This window comes from Corylus avellana, chromosome 4 (genome assembly GCF_965113065.1).
Source record: "Corylus avellana chromosome 4, dhCorAvel1.hap1.2, whole genome shotgun sequence".
NCBI lineage: Eukaryota > Viridiplantae > Streptophyta > Magnoliopsida > Fagales > Betulaceae > Corylus > Corylus avellana.
In genome coordinates, this window is record NC_142493.1 from 23,286,613 (window position 1) to 23,303,112 (window position 16,500).

At 36.4% G+C, this 16,500-nt stretch overlaps 2 protein-coding genes across 8 annotated transcripts; one reads left to right on the forward strand and one right to left on the reverse strand.

Moving 5' to 3' along the window:
- Positions 1-168: 168 nt before the first annotated feature.
- Positions 169-1,951, reverse strand: LOC132176906 (uncharacterized). The gene is made up of 3 exons (XM_059589067.2): positions 1,874-1,951; positions 1,179-1,695; positions 169-246 (listed from the first exon to the last, which is right to left on the reverse strand). Exons 2-3 carry the CDS (start codon positions 1,667-1,669, stop codon positions 225-227), a joined length of 513 nt encoding a protein of 170 aa, XP_059445050.1. The 5' UTR covers positions 1,670-1,695; positions 1,874-1,951; the 3' UTR covers positions 169-224.
- A 219-nt stretch (positions 1,952-2,170) lies between these two features.
- On the forward strand, positions 2,171-15,609 carry ATSUV3 (ATP-dependent RNA helicase). Of its 7 annotated transcripts, none has more exons than XM_059589738.2 (16): positions 2,171-2,491; positions 2,883-3,009; positions 6,019-6,140; positions 6,234-6,424; positions 7,032-7,172; positions 7,950-8,072; positions 10,731-10,808; positions 11,307-11,475; positions 12,133-12,269; positions 12,418-12,498; positions 13,325-13,390; positions 13,804-13,864; positions 14,037-14,077; positions 14,162-14,278; positions 15,152-15,243; positions 15,322-15,609. In XM_059589738.2, the coding sequence occupies exons 1-16, from the start codon at positions 2,428-2,430 to the stop codon at positions 15,416-15,418; spliced, it is 1,707 nt and encodes a 568-aa protein (XP_059445721.2). In that variant the 5' UTR covers positions 2,171-2,427; the 3' UTR covers positions 15,419-15,609. The 7 variants fall into 7 exon arrangements, with proteins under 7 accessions (XP_059445721.2, XP_059445724.2, XP_059445719.2 ...); XM_059589736.2 differs by having other exon boundaries at positions 2,172-2,491; positions 13,800-13,864; positions 14,032-14,077; XM_088516077.1 differs by having other exon boundaries at positions 2,172-2,491; positions 12,157-12,269.
- The last annotated feature ends 891 nt before the right edge of the window (positions 15,610-16,500 follow it).

Consider the following 16,500-nt stretch of genomic DNA (forward strand, 5'->3'; position numbering starts at 1 on the left):
ATATATATATATATATATATATATATATATATATATATATATATATAATTTTTTTATTAAACGCAACAATGTAATGAAATGACAAACAAAAAAAAAAGCAGAAAATATGAATATGCAAAATGTTTTATGAATGACATATGTACCTAAATTTTTTACTTTATAAGAAAATACCTTGCTTCATTCGCTGCAATTGTCTAACAACATGCTCCATTCGCTGCATTTGTCTACCAGCATGCCCCAAGGTACCTGCATGTTTAAAACCATTCAATCAAAAAAACAATAAAAATTCAGACTGAGTAATTTAGAGGAAAAATAAAGCACCTCATATTAATCCCAGATATCTAACATGGGAGGGGGCAGACGTGCCATCGGCAACTCTCTCCCTCCAATACCATCAACCCAGCCCTTCTCTCTCCCGCCCATTGTTTGATTTTTTTTGTTTCGTTTTCGAATTTTTGAAACTCATCAGTGGCCGGAGAAGGTGATTTTGGGGTGTTTGGCTGTGGAATCCGTGCTCTCACCGGAAACAGAGGATGGGTTTTGGTAGTTTCTGGGCCTAACGTCTTTTAAGATTTCAAGGAATTACGGTGACTGGAAAAATGGGCAGAAGATGGTAATTCTTGGATTAGAAGAACAACTTAGACAATTTGTCATCCGTTGGACTCTTCAAATATTCAATTTATAATTCGGCATGAACGACCCTCGGGTTGGAAATCAAGGCCCGCAACAACTTCGACAAGTGAGCAATCAATTCCTAATAATTCAAAGATTCAACGGAATCCTATTATAAAGAAGGAGTGATCTTTGTCCTATTTCCCTAAAACTTCGCTCTCAGATGCGTTTTAGGAAGAAGGTTAGAGCAGAAGAGATTCATCGAGGAAGGGTTAGTGCTGTCAAGACAGCAGATGAATGGTGTGTTGATCTATAAGTTGCTTCTTGGACTGAAATTTGCTAACGGGTGCATAGTCGGCTTTACTGTGTGTGATAAACACCAATGAACCGAGAGGGGAGAAGGCTAAGCAAGAGAAAGAGAAAGAGAAAGAGAAAGAAGTGAATATCTATATATATATATATATATATTTGAAGAAAGCAAAATAATACCATTTAAAGAAAGCAAAATAATACCATTTAAAGAATATTTTTTCCAAAAAGAAGTGCGCGAAAACCAGAAGACATACTTGTGCTTGTTCTCCCCCACTTGCTCGCGGTATCCGATGGCGGGCCTTCGGTCCAATGCCGGGAAGTGAGAGCGAACGATTACCGCGGCTCCGATGTTCAGGACACCGTGTATTCTTCCAGAGGGGCGGCGGATATGGACCGCGGAGAAGGAGGGGATGCTCGAACCGGATAGGACGGCGGGCGGTAAGTTGCTGGCGAGGAACCGTACGGTACCAACCATATGGTGGCGAAGGTAACCGACGGCATAGATCTCGATGGAGACGGCTGAGGTCTCACTGGAGAGAAACTCCGGGCTGACACTGAAGAAGAGCCTGTCGTTCCAGGTTGGGTTCTCGCCGCCGACCCGGTCGGTTCGGGTCTTGACCTTGTGGCTGGGGTCGACCCAGACTACTGCGTAGGTTTGCATTCGGCGTAGATTGGCGGAGGGGGGTTTGAGATTCTGCGCTGAGATCAAATTAATCTCCAAGGCAAGCATGGGCTTTCTCGTCATTGTTCCGGCAGAATCCACCGCTGTGGCTTCATGAAAGAAAGATTTCACGAATCAGTGTAAGATTTCATACTTAAAACATAGCAAGAAAATCTAAAGGAGTCTAAAGAATAAAGAAAGAAAATAACTACGTACATCAGCTCCTGTTAACTCGATGAACAAGAAAAACCATGGGAGAGAGATGAACGAGAGGGAGTGAGAGATTACCCTTAAAATTCTACTGATTTTGGTAGCCGGAAACTGCAAGCGGCGACGAGAGACGAGAGAGAGAGAGGCGGCGACGAGAGAGAGTAGAGAGTCGGCTGATGAGTGAGACTGTGAATATATATTATATACGATTAAGTCGGTGGTTTTGATTTAAAATCAAAACCACGTCGTTGTGATTTCAAGTAAAACGATGTCATTTAGTTTATTCGGTTCGGTTATCCGAAACCACCCCTACTTGGGACATCGAGTCAACTGGACCATGTTGTTTCAAAGGTTTGGAGATTGGGTGGACTGGACATGAGCCCAGCCCAAACTGAACCCAGATTCTTTGCTTGCTAAACGACTCGTAGCACATGTTCCACGGTTTCGACTTCCCCACTCTCTCTCCCCCAACGACGGCGCTAGAAGCGAAGCCCACGAACCCCGAGAGCGCAGAGAGGGAGCACCGCATGCTTCCCTTCGAATACGATGCTTACGTTAACACCTATTTCCCGCTATTGGTTTTTCCCTGATTTTTTTTGACAAAAAAATAAAATTTTCCAATCCAAAAAGCAATGGCCTCGTTCTTACTTCGTCGAAGAATTTCGTCGTCTCTGGGAGTTTCTCGTACCCTCCACGGTTCGACCTTCGGACCCTCGTTTCATTTTCTTTGACAAATCTTTAAATTTCATGTTAAAGTTTTTTTTTTTTCTTTTTTTCTTTTTTTCTTTTTTTCTTTTATGATTTAGTTGAAGGTGTTTGGTACCCGAGAAAACTGTGGACAATATAAAGAAGAAAGAAGTTTGCTTGTTTGCTTCTTTTTTTTTTTTTTTTTTTTTTTTTTTTTTTAAAGTCAAACTAATTTGAGGAAATTGATAATAGTGGGCTTAGTTGAGCAGTTTGTTGTTTTCTCGGTATACTGCAGAATGGGATTTATTTTTGATAGTTACATAAAAACTTATTGTTGTGGGTTTTGAACTAGTTGTGTTGTTTTGGAGTTTTTCTCAGTCCCTTTCTCTCCATTGTGTAGCAGGAAATATGGAGCCCATTTGGCAGCACTTGGAATTGAGGATTGCAGCTTTAGTTACCATTTCTTGTGCAACGAGAAAGTACAGCAGTTGTGCTGGTACCACGAAGTTTGACTTTACAGATCTCACGTAAGAAATGTGGCTCACAACTACCGATATAGTGTTATCTTCACTTGAGAGAGAAAAAAATACCTTTGCCTTTGTAATGTAATAATTTTGTACATGAAAATTCTATAGACTGAAACTACATAATACATGTCTGAGTTCTTGGATATCACGACCTTTTGGTTTGCTCTAGCATAGCATTCGAAATGATTTTATTTATCTATTTTTTGTTATGCATATGAGACAGAATTGCTATGTTGTTCGGTTAGGTTAATCATTCTATTCCTTATTTTTGTTTCTATTTTAGTGATATGGATACAAAATCATGGGGCTTGACATTATATGGGATTAGTAACTATCTGGTCTTTACATCTTCTGATAAAGCTAACATTCTTCAAAGTAGAACAACCCCTCAATGAAGTCAATGAAATCATATCTTTGAATTAACCAAAAATATGTTCCTCATTCTTCCTCGTTCTGACACCAGAACAACCTCTCAATCCTCACTTTTGCATCTGTGTGTGTTTGTCTCTGTGTATGCGTTTGCTTGCGCATAGTCTTTGGAGTAGTTCTTGGGGCCATTGATCATAAGGACTTTCGTCCTATTAGTCTTGTAAGTGGAGTTTACAAGATTATTGCTAAAGTCCTTGCCAATAGGTTGAAAAGGGTCGTCAAGAAGATTGTTTCGAAGCCCCATAATATTTTTGTTAGAGGTAGGCAAATCCTTGATTTTGCACTTATTGCTAATAAATGTAAGGATGGTCGGATTAGATATGGTGAGTCAGGGTTGCTCTGTAAGCTAGATATTTTTTTTTTTTTTGTTGATAAGTAAAGATATATTAAGAAGCTAGATATTGAGAAGGCCTATGATCATGTCAATTGGAATTTCTTTACTTGTTGAGGATGTGTGGTTTTTGGGGAGAAATGGCCTCTTGGATAATGTTTTGTGTTTCTCTGGCGCGCTTCTCCGTTTTGGTGAATGGCAATCCGTTTGGTTTCTTCAGTAGCTCCCGTCATCTTAAGCAGGGAGATCCTTTGTCACCTTTTCTCTTTGTTATTGTTGTGGAGGCCTTAAGTAGAATGATTTTTGCAACTATTGATGGGGTTTTCTTTCAGGCTTTTTTGTGGGGTTTAAGGAGGTTAATATCTCAAACCTCTTGTTTGCATATGACACTTTGGTTTGTTGTGTGGCTAAGCTTGGCCACCTTCACTATCTCCGTGCTTTATTTTTATGCTTTGAAGCTGTCTCAGGATTAAAGATTAATCTAGCTAAATCAGAATTGGTTCCTTTGAATACTGCTGAGAATGTGTATGGGTTGGTTGGCATTTTAGGTTTTGGGGTTTCTTCTTTGCCTATGAAGTATCTTAGTCTCTCGTTGGTGGGGGCCTCCTCCTATAAGGCCAAGTCTATTTGGGACAGTGTTATTGAAAACACTAGATCGGTGGTTGGCTAGTTGGAAAAAGATGTATTTGTCTAGGGCGATATCAAGAGCACCTTTTCCAATTTTCCTACGTATTTTATGCTCCTTTTCCCTCTCCTAGTGGGTGTTGCAAACCGTATAGAGAAGCTTTTACAAGATTTCTTATGGGTGGCTAGGCCAAGAGTTCAAATTTCACCTGGTAAGTTGGTCCAAGGTCTGCTCTACAATCTTTGAGGGAGGATTGGAGGTTCAAAATGTGTAGATGTTCAATCGTGCTCTTGGAGGAAAATGGTTATGGCACTACATGCGTGAGAGAGAGGCTTGGTAGAAAGTTGTCGTGAACACTAAATTGGCAGTTCGTGGGGCGGGTGGTGTTCTAATGGACCTGTTGGGGTGTATGGGTGTGGTTATAAAAGAATATTAGGAGGGCTTGGGGGGTTTTCAAGTCATATTAGATTTAAGGTAGCAGTTGGCTCTAAGGTTAGATTTTGGCATGAACTGTGGTGTGGGGATAAAGTTCTAAAGGAAGCCTTTCTAGATTTATAGAGTATTGCTTACACAAAGGATGCCTTTGTAGCGGCCCACTTGGTGCTTTTGGGTGACTCTAATAAGTGGAACGTTAACTTTGCTAGACCAACTCATGACTATTTTTTTTTTCTAAGCAGAGCAACTCATGACTAAGAGGTGGATATCTTTGCCTTGTCTTTCAGCTTGTTGTATTCAATTAGCAGCAGACGAGAAGGTGAAGACAAGCTTTGGTCCCTCTTCAAAACATGGTTGTTCAATGTCAGATCTTTCTATAGTGTCCTAGTTTGTATTGATGGCTCTCCTTTCCCTTGGAAGAGTATTTGGTGGATTAAGGCTCCTTAGAGGGTGGCTTTCTTTGCTTGGTTGGAGGCCTTAGGAAGGATCCTTGTTATGGACAATCTTAAGAGGCCATTGTAATTAACAAGTGTTGGATGTGTAAGAGGACTATGGAGTCTGCATACCATCTTCTTCTCCATTGTGAGGTTGCTTGCACCTTATGAAATGTTTTTTTTTTTATTGGGCGCTTTGGCTGTCTTGAGTTATGCCTAGCTGATTAGTTGGCTTCTTTGCTTATTGGTGGACTGTTGGTAGCACTCGGAGTGCAGTTGTGTGGAAGATGATGTCTCTCTGGCTCTTATGGTGCCTTTGAAGGGAAAGAAGGATAGAAATTTTGAGGACCGTGATTGAACGTTGGTGGAGCTTGAGTCCTCTTTCTTCTATACTTTTTCTTTGGATAACTTCATTTATTTCTCCCTTGGTGCTTAGTTATCCTGATTTTCTAGTTTTTTTTTTTCTACTTCTAGCTAGCTAGGTGTTTTCTCTTGTATATTTTTTATGTACCTGAGGCGCCTTATGCTTTTAATGATATTTCAATTCCTTATAAAAATAAAAAATAAAAAAATAAAAAATAAAAAAGTTGGATTCTGACTAAGCCTTTTTTCCAATGTTCTAATAGATGTCTTATCCACATACTTAAGTCATAGGATATCAGTAATTCTTTTCTTTATGCTTATGCTAATTGTGAATGCAATATTTTCTTTTACCATCATAGAATCCTCACAACGGAGTTTTTGATTTATTTTAGTCGTCCACATACATGGTACCCAAATGCTCGAAGGAAACATCGCAAGGTTTTCCTGCATATGGGTCCCACAAATAGTGGTAAAACATACCATGCTCTGAAGCAACTTGAGTCGAGTTCATCTGGTAAATTCCTTACCAAATCCTCTTAGTAAAAGAATTAAGAGAGAGTATTATAGCTGTATGTAAACTTCTTAAGCATCTGTCATTACTGTGCAGGTATATACTGTGGTCCATTGAGATTGTTGGCTTGGGAGGTGGCTAAACGGTTGAACAAGGCAAAAGTCCCTTGTGATCTCATTACGGGACAAGAAAGAGAGGAAGTTGATGGTGCAGAACACAAGGCTGTGACAGTTGAGATGGCTGATGTAACATCAGACTACCATTGCGCTGTTATTGATGAAATTCAGGCATGCCCTTGGTTTATCTGGAGACTTACTTCCTGCATATTTTAGCAAGTTCATCAGCATTTGGATGCTGTTAATTAAATTCTATATAAATGTGAAATTAGTTAAAGTGCGCACCTTGATGCAAATGATCTAATTTCTATAGTTTGTAGATGGGAATCAGCCAATTATTGGAAAGGTTAGGGTCTGCTATAAAGCATCACGACATTGATTTAAATCATGTACAATTGTATTTAAAAGATTTCTCCTATTTAATGAAATATTCCTCCTATTTAATAAAAGGGAGTCTGTTTTCATGTTATAACAATACTTTGATTCAATATCTTTGCTTTGCTTATTTTACCATCACAGTTATAAGAAGTTTCTTTGAACATCATGTTGGTCAATTATATGTTTGAAGATGAGGCCTAGATGGAACTTCTTTTTGATAAGAATCCTAGATGGAAATTCTTGGTGAAGTAATATTGGTCCAGAGAACCCCAAGTTTTTGGACTATGTGGCTTTGTCTTTATCAGTGTTGTTTTATATAAATAAAAGCTTATGAATTTTCTGTAGGTACTTATATTTTGTGGTTATTTATATTCATATTCTTATTATCTTCCTTCCTCAGATGTTGGGATGTAGGACAAGGGGTTTTTCATTTACTCGTGCTTTATTAGGAATCTCTGCTGATGAGCTTCACCTTTGCGGAGATGCAGCTGCTGTTCCCCTTATCCAGGAAATACTCAAAGTGACAGGTGATGAGATTGAGGTAATAATCTGTTTAATGTAATCTTGAGTCAAAATTTACTTGTTTTAGTTCATAAAGGATATATTAAACCTACTTTACCACTTCCGTAAATAGATGAGAACTTTTTTTTGTGGATTTGAAATAATTGATTTGAAGTGGCATATTTACAAATTCTTCTATTGTCTAATGTCCATATAGAGTTCGCTTTCTTTCATTGTTCAAAAGAGAAGATAGAATGAAATTGAGAAGCCTATTGTAATGTGACTTTTTGTTTTTCTTTTGGTCTTCTGCTATCCCCCCCACCCACCCCCCCCAACACCCATCACTCTCCCATGCTGCCATCTCTCAAATTTATTGGTTCTCTGTTGAATATCTTTAAAAAAGAAAGTAACTTTTTCTCTCTTTTTTCTTAATGATAATTTAAGTTTGTTGTTGGTACGAAACTTTTTTTCTTTCTTCTTTTTAGATGTATTCATTCTGTTTACCTGCATTGGACTAAAATGAACCTGAAATTCTTCTGCAACAAAGTTTAGGGAGCACTTTTTGGTTTCCATAGCAGCTTCTCTTGAAGTAGTCATAATTCTGTAAATTGTCTTTGATTAACCAATATCCTCAGACGTTTATGTTTGGGTATACAAATGGTAATGTGCCGATATCATTCTATATTTTCTAATTCACAATGCCCCTCCCATCCACAAGTCTACCATTATGTGGCTGTAAGTTGTATGCTAATGTTGTGGTGTTTGTATCATGTTACTGATTGGAAAACCTTTTTTTATTGTATATGCCATACAATAGGTTCATTATTATGAGAGACTTTCACCACTAGTTCCATCAAAGGTCCCTCTTGTTTCCTTCTCTCATATACAAACAGGCGATTGTATTGTAACCTTTTCGCGTCGTGAGATATACAGATTAAAGGTCAGTAGTTACTTCTCTTTTGTTTCTACTTTTATCGTTATGTTCTGTTCCCTTGTTTTCTTTCTTGTTTAATCCCACTTGACGTGGGTTTAATTATCTTGTCCTGAATCATTATTTTTTCTTGTCTAAATTTTCTTGTTGCAATGATATATTTGCAGTGACCATGAGCCTATCCAGCTATCTTACAATTTATTTATTTATTTACCTATCAAAAAAAAAAATATTTATTTTGTTTTTCTTTTTGTGTGTATTTAGATGGAAAGATATGTTCTTACCCACCCCCCCCAAAAAAAAAGGATGAAAGAAAAAATGAGTAGAATGACCATGTGGGCGGAAGCTGTGAAATTATTCTAAGCTGTTGCCATGTTGATTTGGTTCATTTTATCTTAATAAAGCAATTTTCCAAACTATGATCAGATCTAACGTCTGATCCACATGAGGCTTACAGGCTTGGGTAAAATTACCTGTATAAAATACATGACTTTTGCTACATGGTTAAATGGAGACAGTAGATCATGTCTTTTTATAAGTAGAAACAGTAGATCATGTCAGAATGGTGATCCTAATGGAGGACACATGATTGAGGCATGGAGCATTCTGGAAAGATGTTTGGGAGTTACAAAATGGGCTTTAAGCTGGTACTGGTAATGGGTGCAGAATTTGATTTGAACATACCATCAAACTCATTATGGTTCATTAGTTTCAGTTGACAGACTTGTTAAGAGTTATGATTGGAGTTGGATCATGAGCAAAGTAATAAAAGGTAAAAGCTATTTATTTTTCTTTTTTCTTTTTTTCTTTTTGATAAGTAATTCAATCTTATTAGAAAGCGCAAAGGAACACAACCTAAGTATACATGAAGTATACAAGAGAGACACCCAACTAGGAAGAAGAAGAAAAAAATAAGAAATTCTAAAATATTAGAAAAGTGAGAACTGTTGAAAGCAGTCATCCACCCATAAAGGGTTTTGAACAACATAGCTTTTAACTCAACTTCAGTTCTCTCATAATCTTCAAAATTTTGGGTATTGCATTCTCTCACAATCTTCAAAATTCTGAGTATTGCGTTTTCTCCAAATACACCACATCAAGCAAAGGGGAACAGTCCTCCAAACTTCTATATTATGGTGGTGACCAACCTGGCCTCTCCAACTAGCACACGTTGGGGCATTGCCCACTCCATTCGGAAAAGACAAATTAATACCCACAAATCTTTAGCTACTTCGCAGTGGAGTAGAAGCTGATCAATAGATTCCCTGGTCTTCTTGCTCCATGCAACACTATTCTTTTTCTGAATTATTATTGATAATAAATATCAAGTTTCTATCTTCTACTTGTAAGTATTTTCATACTTGAGCCCAAGAAGCTCTAAAAGCATGTTCAAGCTGCACATGTAATTAGCTTTGGAGAGGCGATTGTAGCTAGATTGCTCAGATATGTAAGGATATTTCAGCAGAAGGAGGTGGAGACAGAAAGCTGTATTCCAATCTGAAATTATATGAAACTTTGAAGACCCCCATGTTTAGATTTTTAGATCAATCTATATTTTTAATGATGGTAGAATTTGTTATATGCTTCAGCAGACAGATCAATACATAATTTTGTTGTGTGGTTTTGGAATAATTTTCAAATCAGACTCAAGTTGGACTCAGAGATGTCATATAATAGCTTTCTTCCTTGTTTACTTTGCACAATTTGGAATTCTCTAGTTACAATTTGGAAACTTTGTTAGTTAGCCTGTAAGTATGCCATATAACATAGACAAAATTTGACTAATGATTAAAATTCTTGAGGTCTACGGGATGATGGTAACTCGTGAATTTTTCTTCATGGCTCTACTTAGGTGGTCTGGAATGAAAGAATTTGATTCAGTAAATTTTCTTATTGATGGAGTTCAAATGAGTATTTGCTATGGACTTCGCTTCAAGGTGTTCTAGGGCATCCTATTTTAGTCTTTGTCAAAGGCTAGTATTTTGCTATGCCCCTAATTCTGTTTCCAATAGAAGGAGAATGAGAAAGAGGGAGAAGATACACAAAATTTGACTAACGATTTAAAATTATTGAGGCCTATGGGATGATGGTAACCCGTGAATTTATCTTCATGGCTCTACTTAGGTGGTCTGGAATGAAAGAGTCTGAATCAGTTAATCTTCTTATTGATGGAGTTCAAATGAGTATTTGCTATGGACTTCACTTCAAGGTGTTCTAGGGCATCCTATTTTAGTCTTTGTCAAATGCCCCTAAGTTCTGTTTCCAATAGAAGGAGAATGAGAAAAGAGGGAGAAGATACAGGTCCTCAGTAGTCTGAGTGGTGGCCAGACGAGCTCATGTTACTATTGTACTGCTGGGAGAGATCAAGCTGGCAGAAGTGGAAGCACTCTTTTTATTTACTCAAGAACTGAAGGGTTTCCTTCAATAAAACCTTCTTCTACTCATGTTTTAAACTCTGCTCCTTGGCTTACGAAAGATAGAAAATTTACTTTCCAACTTTTGTTGCCATTGAGATCCTACGTATTGAGTTTACTTTCTTGACATAAGAGAACTTTGTTTCTTTCTCTTTTCCGAGTTCTGTTTAAACGATGCACATGTGACATAATATGAGTTTTATTTTGAAAAATAACTTTTCTAAGTTCATTTGTATCCTCTCCACCACTGTAGAAGAAAATTGAAAATGAGGAAAAGCATCTTTGTTCCGTAGTTTATGGTTCACTGCCGCCTGAGACTCGAACCAGACAGGTATGCCTTCCTTCCTGTGTCTAAAAAGCTTTATCTCGCCTCTGTTTTACTTATGCTTAGTTCATTGCAACAGATGTATTTTCTCAATAAATCTCATTTACATTTCCTTGCTTCTTCTTCTTCTTCTTTTTTTATCTACTTTTTCTTTTCTTTTTTCCTTTTTCTGTTATACATTTGTGAAAAACTCACAGTTATCCCCCTTATCTAAAATATGTTTTCCTCTACAGTGAGTTATGTGTTTGGTATATACTGATAACAAAATTCATTTACAATGGCTACTTCTCCTGGTGGAAGTGCGATTTTTCTTAATGTACTTTGAAGGTTTTTTCCACTTTTTCCACTCTCTCTCTCTCCCTGTATATATATATATACACACACACATAAACATAAAAGTAAACCTTCTCTCAATTTTCAGTTGCTTGTTTATTTTCTCTCTTATGGTCCTCTATAGTTGATGATTATGGATTTGCTGAGTTAAAACATTCTTTAGGACTGCAGGCAACAATGTTCAACGATGCAAGCAGTGACTTTGATGTCCTTGTGGCTAGTGATGCCATTGGGATGGGTCTCAACTTGAACATCTCCAGGATCATATTTTCAACTATGAAGAAGTTTGATGGTATTGAGATGCGGGATCTTACCATTTCAGAAATCAAGCAAATTGCAGGTAGCTTAATCCTAGCCAAACTATAGAATTTTGTTTTGGTAGTGATTTTTAGCATGGTTGTAAGTTTTAACTGTTACTTGTTACTCAATACCTATAAAGCTCATGTTAATGTGGAAATTGGGCAGGAAAATTTTGTGAAAGGATTTCCTTTTTCTGTTGGTAACCTGCAACTTTTTGACATCAATGTAACAACAGATATTTATTTTAGTTAAATGTTAATTTTCATTTTTTGCTGCATTGATAGTTTTTTTTATTTTTTTATTTTTTGTATTTTGGAAGAAGAGCTTGCAGTATGTAGAGCTTGAGATCATTAAGACATTATGCCTGATACATTATTTGAATATAGATGTTGGATACTCTCTCTTACATTCGTTATATGTTGTATCTCATTGAAAGCTTGGAATGAGTTTGGGGCTTGCCCTTGAAGTGAGCCATGGGTGAGGCTAGAGGCTCATGGCTGCAGATCTCCCTTTGTCTGGAATTACCTAATGGTCACTATGTTCAACCAATTTATGTGCTATCAAGATATCATCTGTTATGCCAACACTTGCATATTGAGTAAAGAATAGTCGCTTGGTGATAATGTTCTGTTGTTGTTTGTTTCCTGAGCTTGGAATGGTTTGATCTGTATATTCTGATCCTCCATGAACGCTTCAGATGGCTTGTTGAATTTACCTGTAGGGAGAGCGGGCCGGTATGGATCAAAATTTCCTGTTGGTGAAGTGACTTGTATCGATGCAGAGGATCTACCCTTGCTTCATTCATCACTCAAATCCCCATCGCCCACTCTAGAGGTTATTCTACCATCATCAAAATGGCCACCACACATCTTATGCATCTGACTACTAATTACTTGTCAATTACAATATAAATATGGGCTTTTGTATCATTGTTTTACGTTGCATCATCATTTTTTTAATCGAAGTAACTCTTCTTATGCAGCGTGCTGGATTATTTCCTACTTTCGAACTCATGTTCATGTACTCACGTGTACACCTAACAAATGACCTCCATCAGATCTTGGTAGGCGTTCACTTGACACTTTCTGTTTTCTTTGTATCTTCTATAGCCATCTATTTATTTGTTTCATGCTTATCAAAAACATATATATATATATATATATATATATATATATATATATATATATATATATATATATATTTTGTGCCTGTCTATTTATTGAGTTATACATTTTTTAGAACAATTAAAATTGTGTCTGCATAGCTGATGCTAAGGGTTATGATTCAATCTGTTATGTCATGGATTTTTACCTGTGAGGAAAAGAAAGAAAAGAGAAGCGAAAATTCATTTGCATTGTATGTGGAGGTTGTTGAATGTTGGAGCTTCACTCTCCTGCCCTCCCCATACGCTGCATGTGATAGTGCAAAAGAATATATATATATATATATATATATATATATATATATCACTTTGATGAGTGTAATATTTCCCGACTTTGATGAGTGTATTTTTAGTAATCTATCCTCCTCCCCATCAAAAAAAAAAAAAGAGTCTATCCATCAATTACATATTTTAGCTCCCAAGAAAACTCCTTTCTGTTTTAATAATCCACTTCTAATTTCCTTTGACATCACCTGAGTGCCGGTTGAAACTGGTAAAAAATGATAAAAAGGTTTAAACAAGTAAAGAAATTATGGTTGTAAAACAAACCATGATTCCTCATTGAATGCGATGGAACATTTGAAATTGTAATGAATACTTTCAGCCAACTGAGAAGTAAATCTGATTGTTAAAATGTTGAAAAACTTGTAGAAACTCGACTTTTTTTGCATTATGACAGTAATCTGTTTCCAACTATTTGATAGTTAGAGGCTTTTGATTTGGGCAGGAGCACTTTCTGGACAACGCCAAATTATCTGAGAATTATTTTATTGCTGATTGTGAAGAAACTTTGGTATGTTTTTATCATTCTCCCCCCATCAATCAGGGGAACATATCCCAATATGTTGCTTTCTTCTTGGCTACTAAGGATCTGTTTGGGATTGTGTTTGAGGAGTCTAAAAGTGCTTTTAATACTCAAAAAGTCGGTTAGAAAAAAAAAAAGGTACTTGTTTGATAAAAAAACTAAAAGCGCTTTTAAGGGTCCAAAAAGCTTAAAAATGATAAAAAAAAACACTTTTTGTCAAAAGCTTAAAATGAAGTTTTTATCCAAAAGCTCTTTTTGACTTAAAAGCTCTATTTTTTAAACGCAATCTCAAATAGGCTATAAGAAGGTCAACAATTTTGGTCATTTCACTTTCTTCAATATGTATTTATCTTTTATCAACTTTTGCTTTAGATGTTAATTGTGATATTGATGTCAGAAAGTTGCTGCTGTTATTGATGAATTGCCGCTCGGGTTGCATGATAAGTACCTTTTCTGCATCAGGTGTTGTCTTTTATCCATCTGAAAAGGTCAAAATTTGTTTTTGTTTTAGCTTGTCCCCCAAGTTTTTAAAATATGATTACCTGTTTTGGTGGACTGAGCAAGTTAGGTAGCTTTATTCTTTTGTTAACTTGTTCAGTTTCAGTATCATTAATTTATGTTTTGTGCAGTCCAGTTGACATGGGTGATGAGATTTCATCTCAGGGTCTCACACAAGTAAGATCAAGTTTATAGTTCTTGAAAAACTATTTGATGTTTGTTTTTAACTATGAATTAATATGATATATTATGATGCGCCAGTTCGCACAAAATTATGCAAACAATGGCATAGTACGGCTGCGAGAAATATTTACACCAGGAACACTTCAGGTGCCAAAAACACCTGCTGCTCTCAAAGAGCTTGAATCCATCCACAAGGTAATTTTCTTTTTAGTATCACTTTTTTGATCCTGGGGGACAAAACTTGGTCTTGTTTCCATTGGTTCAGAAATTCTACTCATTGATGCAATCTTCTACTTTGTAGCACTGTTCGAAATAATCAAGTAACAACTTAAGTAGACATAACCGAGAATCTGAAAATTTTATATTGGACTTTGCAAGTGACTACAATCTTCTTAAATAGGCATTACTTTTTCTTTTTTCTTTGTTTTTGCATAGTCACCACTTCTAATAAACCTAGAAATAGTTATAATATTAGAATTGTAAATTGCAATGTTTAGGAATAATTTTAGAATCAAAAGGTACATAAGTTTTATTGAGGAATGGAATTTTCAGAGTTTATTGTGATTGTAGGCACTGCACAGTAGAAAAGGAGGTGCATCTGTTGTATGTTTGGAATTAATTATATAATGAAGGGATTGGAGTTAAGTAATTGCTAGTTCTTAAGGTACTTTAGTTCTAAACTTTTAGCTGCATATATATATATATAAGTTCCATTGATTTAGTTGTAAATTTGGCCAAGAAATTCGGATGAAAACTCTTGTAATTCGGCCATTAAACCATCGGCACCCCTACAGCCAATGGTGTATGTAGATAACTGTACATTTTCTCCTGTCTGTAAATGATTTCGATATCAATAGAGGTTCAAAAGCGAAAACATTTATTACTCTTTACAGTCATTTAGTTCCTAATTTGTCAATAGTATTCTTTTGTCAAGCTCAGGAGCTGAAGATAGAGGTTTTGTTTAACTTGAGCTTCTTCAAGGAAATATGTTACTGAATTCCATTTTTCACTATTATTATATAACGTGGATTTGCAACTAAAATTTCTTTTTTGGTACCAAAACGGAAGGTGTTGGATTTGTATGTTTGGTTGAGCTTCCGATTGGAGGATTCATTCCCGGACCGCGAGCTGGCATCATCACAGAAGGCCATTTGTAGCCTGTGAGTTTACTTGGGTCTTACGTAGTGTGTTTGGTTTTCATTTTGCTCCCTGTCTTATTCCTCTACATGAATTCGTAGGTTGATTGAGGAGTTCCTTGAAAGACTAGGGTGGGAGATGCCAATAGCAAGGAGGTTCCAATCACGCAGACGCTTAAGTTCTCAACTTTTAGATTAGTCACTTCACCTCAACCTGTTGTATCTCCAACTATTTACTTCTGTTTAACAGTTGAACAGAGCATTTCACAGAAACTTTCTTTACTTTATATTTATAAATTCAATCAATTACTTCGGCAATCATTGTATTATTTACACAACAATATTAAATGTAAAAATTTAGTGTCAATAATACAATATAAATTGTCAGAATTGGTATTCCCTTTGCAAACTTGGAAGTGAACCAATTTTAACAGGCCATAATATGATCCAGTAGAATCTGCAAGTATAAGCTCTCCATAAAACAAACAATTTACATGGGCAATGCTTCAAGTTACAAGCCTGCTTGGTTATAGAAAGAAAAACGGCCCCTATGCTGGAAGGGCAAATGTGATGTTCACAGCAAAAGCAATGAACACCTAAAAATCCCACCAAAAGTGTCATTTGAAGGAAGTACAATATAATTTTGAAAAGCTGATACTATCGGTTGTGTTCTGCTTCTGGAAAACTTTTGTAGGAACACTGTCTGTCTAATTGCTGTAGCTTAAAATTTTGAGTAATGCTATTATGCACATGCATTTATCATGCTTATTTCATATTGACAGATATGGTATATTTTAAGTAACTTCTTATGTCAGCTACTTAAAACATATCATATCAGTCAGTATGAAGTATGTGATAAACGAGTGTGAAAAGTAGTATTATTCTAAATTTTTTGGATACACAGAATACATGTGGTGCATGTATTATTCTTTTCATGTAAAATTTCCGGATTTTTGGAGCCCATCATTGTGGCTATCCCATGCCTGGAGTTCGTTAATATCCTAACCCAGCTGGAAGCCCAAGAAACCTGTGACAGGCAATATTGTGTCAAACACACTGGTTGTCTTAACTATCTGTAGAGTAGAATTTTAAGTTTTAACAACAGGGGAAGTGGTAATTTGTCCTCCAAAGTTTCTAGAAAACTGGAGAAAGAAAAAGCAAGCGTGCTCAAAGTTCAAATAACCCACATCATACGTCAGTAATTTATCACTTATTTTGGCATGATATATTGATTATCTGCCTAACATTATACGAAATTCTACATTGATCATCTGAGTAAAT